This window comes from Nannobrachium achirus, assembly GCF_963921795.1.
Source record: "Nannobrachium achirus genome assembly, chromosome: 4".
NCBI classification, from domain to species: Eukaryota; Metazoa; Chordata; class Actinopteri; order Myctophiformes; family Myctophidae; genus Nannobrachium; species Nannobrachium achirus.
The window spans coordinates 8802857-8812665 of record NC_137813.1 but is presented as its reverse complement, the minus strand read 5'-3'; the positions used below and the strand labels follow the sequence as shown (position 1 = coordinate 8812665).

The 9809-nt window shown below is 44.2% G+C and overlaps 1 protein-coding gene across 1 annotated transcript in view; it reads right to left on the bottom strand.

Moving 5' to 3' along the window:
- The window catches only part of slc5a11 (solute carrier family 5 member 11), a gene marked incomplete at its 3' end in the record, with an annotated part of 45610 nt that extends 38360 nt beyond the window's left edge, over nucleotides 1-7250 (bottom strand). Inside the window, exons 1-6 of the mRNA XM_080723008.1 lie at nucleotides 7128-7250; nucleotides 5987-6058; nucleotides 5243-5347; nucleotides 3607-3666; nucleotides 3184-3288; nucleotides 652-757 (exon numbers count right to left, since the gene is read on the bottom strand). Of these exons, the coding sequence (XP_080579134.1) occupies nucleotides 652-757; nucleotides 3184-3288; nucleotides 3607-3666; nucleotides 5243-5347; nucleotides 5987-6055 (445 nt within the window). The 5' untranslated portion in view covers nucleotides 6056-6058; nucleotides 7128-7250. The remainder of the gene's footprint in view (nucleotides 1-651; nucleotides 758-3183; nucleotides 3289-3606; nucleotides 3667-5242; nucleotides 5348-5986; nucleotides 6059-7127) is intronic.
- Between the last annotated feature and the right edge of the window lie 2559 nt (nucleotides 7251-9809).

The following is a 9809-nucleotide window of genomic DNA, read 5'->3' as shown; positions in this document are numbered from 1 at the left end:
CCACCGTATAGAGAGCAGTGATAAACATACCTGTCACCGTATAGAGAGCAGTGATAAACAGCTCATACCTGCCACCGTATAGAGAGCAGTGATAAACATACCTGTCACCGTATAGAGAGCAGTGATAAACAGCTCATACCTGCCACCGTATAGAGAGCAGTGATAAACAGGTCATACCTGCCACCGTATAGAGAGCAGTGATGAACATACCTGCCACCGTATAGAGAGCAGTGATGAACAGGTCATACCTGCCACCGTATAGAGAGCAGTGATGAACATACCTGCCACCGTATAGAGAGCAGTGATGAACAGGTCATACCTGTCACCGTATAGAGAGCAGTGATGAACATACCTGCCACCGTATAGAGAGCAGTGATGAACAGCTCATACCTGCCACCGTATAGAGAGCAGTGATGAACAGCTCATACCTGCCACCGTATAGAGAGCAGTGATGAACAGCTCATACCTGTCACCGTATAGAGAGCAGTGATAAACAGCTCATACCTGTCACCGTATAGAGAGCAGTGATAAACATACCTGTCACCGTATAGAGAGCAGTGATGAACAGCTCATACCTGCCACCGTATAGAGAGCAGTGATAAACAGCTCATACCTGCCACCGTATAGAGAGCAGTGATGAACAGCTCATACCTGCCACCGTATAGAGAGCAGTGATGAACAGCAGCAGAGTCACAGCCAGGTAGATGTTCCACTGCAAGGCCTGCTGGATGAAAACTGCCCCCGCATACATGTCTACCTGCATGCACACGCACGCACGCACACACACACGCACACACACAGACACACGCACTAGTGATGCGCGGGCCGACCCGGTGCCCCCACCCGCCCGCCAACCCGCCCGCGTGCGGGTGGGTGGGTCAAGGTTTGAGACTCAATATTGGCGGGCGGCGGGCGGGCGGGTTATCACCACTCTCATGTGCAAAAAATAAATAAGAATAATCACCTGTTCTTATTTGCCTTTTATTCTTAATAAGAGTCCTATAAGAATAAGAATATAACGTTTGAATACGAGCATCAGAGCGAGCGAGCATGTTTTAAAATGCGCCAGAGAGGAGCGAGGTTTCTCCTCCGCTCCTTGGTGCGAGGACCGTCCCAATTCCGCTCCTGTTGGGCCCGCGAACCGCATTTTGCCAACATTTGACACAACGTGAGCACAGCAGAAGAATGCACAAACAATTCAGCAGGATTTCACTTACCGTATGTGTCTCTGTCATCCACACAAGTCCGTTTATAGCTAAATACTTTGTGTCGGGTAAGTTATATAACCAGCCAGTCAACGGATACGATTTGAAACACAACTTTCGCAAGTGAGACGGATTTTTTGACTGAATGAACCAACCACGCTCGCCTCGAGGGCAAAATCTCGATATTCCGACGGCCTGAAAGTCCAACGGCACGGAGATCCGAATCCGATGTCTCAGAGAGAGAGAGCCCCCCCCCCCTCATGCGCAGATCGAGGTTGGCATGGTTAACTTAAAACAATTAATTAATTAGCCTAAAAGCCAGCAAATAAATAGCCAGATCTGAGCACATATCAATATATAAGGCCAAATCTAATTAAAAAAAATATAAAAGCTATTTGAGATGTTTATAGATTAGAATCTTTACACACCTGCTCCCAAATAATTAATTATATAATTCCAGTTCACTGCGCATATATTATGTAGGTCATTTCAATTAAGCTCTCGCACTCAATTGTGTCAGCGCTCGTCTGAAAAGAGTCGAGCAGCTCCCGCCTCCCTTAGTTTAAACTAGGTTATAAAATGACATATAGGCTATATAGAATAGATTTTCAGCCAAGAAGTGAATGAAAACTTATTGTCCATGCTGGATTATTATTTCTTCAAATTGACTGCATCCATCCTGGATCACACAATAAGAGGTAACATCCAGGTCTTTATTATCCATCATGCTTTCAAATCAAACAAAGTAATCACTCATAGGCCTATATGTGATGTGTGAGACCAAGTTTAACATCTTAAACATCACATGCTGTGCATCCAAAGTCAGCCGCCTCTCCTCCTCTTTCTCTCCTCCTCCTGTGTGTCTCCGCTCTCATATAGGCTACTAAATTGAACGGAAAATCACCATGCGCCCACCTCGAGTCGCTCCCATGATCCCATCTCTCCAATCTGGTGAATCAATAACCAACAGAATGTAATATTGTCCGTCTTTTGCTGTCTGCGCTGTATAAATATGATTGACATAAAACCTGAAACGCCATTCTTACCCCGACGATGCCCCAGAGAGAATGAACGTCTTTGAATGAATGTCTTTTAGGCTAAACCCCAATTTGAACAACACGTTTGTTTATTTAGCCCATGACAATATTGTGCTACTGTAAACCTTTCTGTAAAGCGACGTTGGGTAGCCTACTTAGAAGAGCCGTATACAGATGAGCTATTCTGGAGATGATATAGACCTACCATCTTTTTTTTAAATGCGGGTTGCGGGGCGGGCGGATTTGTTGATTTGTATATTGTTCTGCGGGGCGGGCGCGGGCGGGTTACGTTTCGTGCGGGCTGTGGGTCGTGCGGGTTATGAAAAAAACCTGACCCGCGCATCACTAACACGCACACAAAGCACACCAAACGTAGAGGGATATCATTATTCCACCCATATTTATATTCTTTTTCTCCCATGATTTTGTAACCCATTTTTCACCCGGTGCCAATTGCCTAAGCTGTAATCCTGGGCAGGGAGATTTATGCCAACCTGGGGAGAGCCCCGAACTGAGCTCATGCTTCCTTCAATGCATGAGGAGTGAGCAAGCCGTTTCTTATCACATGACAGGGGGTAATTTCCCCGGTAGGACATGGAGCACGTGGAAGGAACACGTTATTCCAACCAGTTACTTTCTCCTCCATCAGGCTGGCCAGGGGGAGGCAGTATAGAGACCAGGATTACTGCATGTTTTTTGTGAGGGTATCTACCCATATTTTTTTTTTACCGTGAATAAACAAAACAAAATAAAAGAAATATGCACACATATTAAACATTGGCACATACTGCACACGCACGCACATCCACACACACGCACATGCACATGCACATGCACCTGCACTCACACACACACGCACACGCACACGCACACACACACACACACACACACACACACACACACACACACACACACACACACACACACACACACACACTTACCGATATCTTAGTGAAGATGTAAATAAACAGGTACAGCACGGCTATAAATAGTTGTATTCTCTTCCCTCCGAAACGCTTCTGCAGATATTCTGGCATGGTTGTCACCTGGAGAGAAGGACACCAAAGATATGATTATGAAATATGAACCAGCTATGAGTGGATGTGCTGTGTGTGTGTGTGTGTGTGTGTGTGTGTGTGTGTGTGTGTGTGTGTGTGTGTGTGTGTGTGTGTGTGTGTGTGTGTGTCTCTCTGTGTGTGTGTGTGTGTGTGTGTGTGTGTGTGTGTGTGTGTGTGTGTCTCTGTGTGTGTGTGTGTGTGTGTGTGTGTGTGTGTGTGTGTGTGTGTGTGTGTGTGTGTGTGTGTGTGTGTGTGTGCATGTGTGTCTATGCGTGTGCGTGCGTGCGTTGTGCATTGACCTCTCACCCCTGAGGCGATATATATGGGCAGGAAACACCATCCCAGCAACAGCACCATAAGCATACCCTGATGAAAAAAAATGTATTACCATTTACCAATTTATTAACATTTACCATTTATTTAGTATTAATTAATTTATTTATTAGATTTCCGGCCTATAATGACATACCTATTACAGGGACCCCTGCAGCTAGAAAGAGTATAGGTCCATATGTGGGTTTCAGAATTGTTTTAATCAATGGAAAGAGAGCTTGTGACTAAATAATAACTACATTGATCCATTTCCTGAGTTTTCCACCCGACAGGATTTCATTAAGTCTGTAAAAAATGACATGCAGGAGTCATTAGAGCCTAAAGGCTATATTTTCATCCATGCCTTACTCCTAAACTTCTGTGCCTTTTTGTGCCTAAAATACTTCAGATAGGCCTGCATGTCGGCCCAGGCACTTGCAGCGTCGCAGGTTCGAGTCCCATTCCTGACGACCTTTGTTGTGTGTCACCCCCCCCCCCCCCCCCCCCCCCCCTGTAGCTGTTCTACATTGAAACGTTGTGAGCTTATAGATCAGCTATTTGAAATATTTAAAAATGTTTTTCAAAATAGTAAAAAATGGCAAAAGAGTTTAGGGATAAGGGGTGAGGCATGGATGAAAATAGGGCCCTAATTGCCCAGACCGCTAGGCCAGTGGTCTGGGCACTTATTGCGATCACAGTTACTATCAAAACCTCCACCGGCTGTCAATTTGTCCGTCAGTCCGTCAGCCTGTCAGTCTATCCGTCACATCACGTCACACTTTTGCCCTACTCATATCTCCACCACCGTTGGTGCCCCTATCTATGCCAAACTTTGCACACACACTCCTTGGCTGCCAAACCACAACCTCCACCCCTCATGTCTCACATGGCCCTCTTCTAGCGCCACCATGAGGCCGATTCTTGCAAAACACATTTTTGGACACTGCTCCTACATATTTTGCCCTAAAATCACGCAAAGCGACACACAGTATGTCGAGTCATGTCGTCAATGGATCGGTCTCATTTAGCGCCACCATCAGGCTGATTTTTACATGCGTCATGACGGTCACTTATCTCCCGATTAGAGAGTCTGTCTGCTAGGGTCTAAAGTAGCCTGACAGTGAATCCCGTGGTGAATCACAGGGCCGCACTAAGTTGTTTCAAAGTTCTGTGTGTGTCAAAGTCTCTTCCAAAAAAAGAATACATTTCCCACAATGCTTTGTGGGAAGTGGGCGGTTCAGCTTGAGGAGGAAGCAGATATGGTATTTGTCCATGTAGTTCTTTTGGAGTTGTCATCGGGTGAAGGCAGAGTACCTGCTGCTTTTTGGTGACACGTAAAATGGATTTACAAGCTCACAGCGTGCCACCATGCGACACGTTGTGAGCTTGTAGATCTGCTATTTTAAAAAGTTACTTTAGGCACTTGAAGTACATTCTAATGCCAACACTAATACTTTTACTCAATACATTTTGAATTCCAGGCTTTTTGATCTTCGCTGCCTGTCTCTCCCCAACTCTCCCTCCTGTTTCCTGTCCATCTCCACTATACACTTTAAAGGCAGAAACATATCTTCCTTATAGGCCCCCAAAATATCATGTCAAATTTAATACATGACATGCAGTCTCTTACGTTCCATTCGTACGCGACCGCTGCGATGCCCGCCGCCGCCCCTGAACCCGCCAGGCCGATGAAGTGCCCGCTGCCAACGTTACTGGCAAACAGGGAGGCGCCCACCTGAGGACAGAGCACAGAGGGAATGATTTGAACCAACGTCAACACCTCTAGACATGTTGTATGTGTAAGCACTATGTTCACCTATCATGCATTTAGGTCAATAAACAGTGTCCATCCAACTCACCGGCCACCAGGTCATGCTCTTAATAAACAGTGTCCATCCAACTCACCGGCCACCAGGTCATTTAGATCAATAAACAGTGTCCATCCAACTCACCGGCCACCAGGTCATTTAGGTCAATAAACAGTGTCCATCCAACTCACCGGCCACCAGGTCATTTAGGTCAATAAACAGTGTCCATCCAACTCACCGGCCACCAGGTCATTTAGGTCAATAAACAGTGTCCATCCAACTCACCGGCCACCAGGTCATTTAGGTCAATAAACAGTGTCCATCCAACTCACCGGCCACCAGGTCATTTAGGTCAATAAACAGTGTCCATCCAACTCACCGGCCACCAGGTCATGCTCTTAATAAACAGTGTCCATCCAACTCACCGGCCACCAGGTCATTTAGGTCAATAAACAGTGTCCATCCAACTCACCGGCCACCAGGTCATTTAGGTCAATAAACAGTGTCCATCCAACTCACTGGCCACCAGGTCATTTAGGTCAATAAACAGTGTCCATCCAACTCACCGGCCACCAGGTCATGCTCTTGCCAGCCAGGAAGTATCCGTCCACAGTGCTGCGCTTGGTCTTCCACATAGACTGGCAGAGACATGGCTCATGTTAGACTGCTGTGTCTTAAAGGTTTTCATCTCAGAGACATGGCTCGTGTTAGACTGCTGTGTCTTAAAGGTTTTCATCTCAAGAATTCAAGCATTATGCATGAGGCCACAAACCCCCATTTACATCTGAGGGAGGCAAAAAAAAGCCTCTCCTTTTTTGGCCCCTGGTCATGGAATGACCTTCAGTCCAGACTCAAATTGGCTGTGTTAATTCCTTTGAGAAGTTTTAAGAGAATCACTCTAGACAGATCTACAAACGCTTGCACTTGTTCAGACCTGTAATTAATTTGCTCTGTGATCTCTTCCTTTGGGTACATTTGGGCACACTGTGCGTGTACTGCTACTTGTGAATTGTAAATTAGTTTATTATTTAGTGTACATTTTGTATTTTTGGGGTTCTTAGGTATCTGTTTGTGTATCATGGATGTTCTGTTTTTGTTGTGATGTCTTGTATGTAAGCAAGGATTGTGTAATTTTTTATTTCTGCCTCTTGGCCAGGTCACACTCGAAAAAGAGATCATGTCTCAATGTGTTTTCTGGTTAAATAAAAAAAATAAAAAAATATGATTGTTTTATATTCCCAATTCACACAGTAAAAATCCTCAGTGTTAATTTAACAGTATACAAATGGACCTGGTTCCATTTGTACCCTCCCACGATTTTTGTAACCCATTTTTTCACCCAGTGCCAATTTGCCTAACTTTAATCCTGGTTTCTGCTCTCCCTCTGCCACGCCTGGGGAGACCCTGCTGGTCCGGGGGAGGCAGTATAGAAACCAGGATTACTGCATGGCTTTGTGAGGGTACCTACACACAGAAAGGACCTTTCGACTATTATTTGGTTCCTAACTATCAATCGTTTAGCATGGGGACCCCCTGGGGAACCCTCAAGGACCCCTGCTGCATGTTCAGGACAACTGGTGTTCGATTTTATCGCCTAATTCAAATCACTCACTTCATTCATTGATACAATCGTACCTACAGTATAATAATACATACATACATACCACCATGTTGTTGTGTGTGCATGTGGCTCAGCCCAGTACTCACCCAGAGACCCACAGCCAGCACCAACACAAAGTAGACCACCAGAACTACTATGTCCACAGTGACCAGGGTGGGCTGAACCCCGGGGGACGCCGTGGTGCTGGGGACACTGCTGGGGACACTGGTCCCCTGGGAACCTGCCATCAGGTCAGAAGGGCTTCCACCCACTGCAGCTTCCAAGCAATGAAACTGATGAAAATGCTGCTGCTGTGGTGAAATGCATACAGTATTACATGATTATCTGTGAATTAAAAATCATAATGCTGATATTGTCCGCTCACATGACATGTTATTCAAATTAATCAAATAATATAATGCAGTAGTTATAACACTGTAATATGTATTGTCATTGAGTCTCTTAAATCCACTATTCCGTTATGACATTATATTACATATAAGGGTCATAAGGGTCACAATGCGATTCGTTTTCGATGTCAGTGTTTAAAATTCTAATCCTGATGATTTGTGCAGGGGAACTCAGTCTGTTGTTATAAAGTTGCTATAAACTCAGTCTGTTGTTATAAAGTTATGAGCTCAAGCTGATGTTATAAAGATAATATTAACTCAATCTGTTCTTATAAAGTGCTGTGCTACCATGTAGTGGCTCTTATTTTAACTGCACTGTGCTCTCTTAGCTTCAAACAACATGAACCATTCAAGCTGTTCCTTCTGTAACAAGTTGACATTTAAATTTAAGTTCACAATTTAATTGTTGCTCATTTTGTACATGTGCACAAAACATTAATGTGAAGTATAAAATATGGTTGTGTTTATTTGTCTATATTTTTCTCATAACTTACAGGTAGGGGTTTCACATCATCAATTTCACTTGTTTATCCTGTATACTGTATGACTTCGCTCTCCTCCGATTGGATGAAAGCGATATCCCAACTGTTACTTTATTAAAGAGCTGGAGAAGCAGGGAGACTCCTGTTATTGAACAAACACTGGCTCTATTTTGATTGTCTTAAGTACCAGCTCTTATGCCTTAACTTAAAGGGCCAGTTCACCTCTGGGACAACCAGATCTTATTTTATTGTTGTTTGGGACAAGAGCAACACAATGAGTCATCATGCTGCATCATATGATGCAAAATGCATCATCATTCATGCTGAAATACTAAAATATCTCAAAACACAGATTGAACGCAAACAATAACTCAGGATTGTGTTGATCTTGTCCCAAACAACAATAAAATAAGATCTGGTTGTCCCAGAGGTGAACTGGCCCTTTAACGTACTGTCCATACTGTCTCTGACCACCAAACTTTTTCAGCTACAAAATGACGTCACTCGCATCTTCTGAAAAGCATTAGCCCGAATTAGAGTTCGGAAAGCTGCACGTCGGAAAGTCGGAACTCTCCGATGAAAAGTTTGGTGTTCGGAGACAGTATGGACAGGCCTTTAAGTTAAGGCATAAGAGCTGGTACTTAAGACATTCAAAATAGAGCCCAGTCTATATCAACGAGTACTATCAGAATATATAGGTAGTTAACAGAACACTTGTGTTAACAAAGTTAAAACTTTAAATGATTGATTTCAACATTTTGAAAATGTATTTTTTTCTTTCAAAACAACAGTAAGCTGTGGTCTACTACTGTCCAAAATCTGAATAGGACCCACAAATTCTGGCCTCATCACAGCTCTAATTACACTTTGGAGAAGACGCTATAAGAACTAACATAACCAACCCTCAATACTTCTTGAATCATGTCAAAGCTTATTATCATATCATAATCATCCAATTAAAAACACTTTGTGATATTGTATCATAACGGCAATCATAAACATTCACAGCAGTGTATATGGAGATTATAGGAAAATCCCTAATGTCGCCTGTCTCGGGTGGAAACCTTGCATGTCCCTTTTTCAACTTTTTTATGTTTTATCATAAATTAATGCCCTACTTCAAAATACAAGAGCGTCGCACAGGCATAGTGAAAATACCAGATCGACAAGCTCACAACGCCTCGCTTTGCGAGGCGTTGTGAGCTTGTAGATCTGCTATTTTCTGTATTTTGAAGTTCAGTCTTTTGAAGACAATCATTTAAAAAAAAGGGAACGGGTTTTGGACGTACAAGATTTCCGCCTGGCCGACAGCAACAATAATATTGTCCAAATAAATGTTCAATGTTCAGTGCACTCACCTCTCAGTGAGGTATACGTGGTCACACCGGGAATCCTTTCAACCAGGTGATTCACATGGTCCGAGCACAACAACAAGCAGTCCAACACGTGTCACATATTATCTGTCACCTCATGCAGTGTCACTCCTTCTCCTGTGTGTTTCCACGCTCGTCTGGCAGCAGGTTCCCTTTCCACCGGGGGATCAAACTCCACTCTGGGGTCTTGTATAATGCAATGTCTTCTGGTTAAAATGTAAGGGCTTTATTACAGGCTGCCAAGAATGGTGTTTGCACAACACCTTTCCTTGGGTTAATCAGAGAATGACGAGTTGCTGGATGAGCTGTAAAAGAGCTTAATTACACCACAGAGCAGGGTGAGGTTTAGGGGAGGGGAGGAGGGGAGGGAGGGGAGGAGCAGGGGCGTCACACCAAATTCTGGGCCCTGGGTACAAGGATTCACTGCGGGCCCCCCCCATGAATGTTAACTATTGAAAAATAGCAGATATACAAGCTCACAGCGCGGCACCGAGTGCCGCGCTGCAAGCTTGTAGATCTGCTAT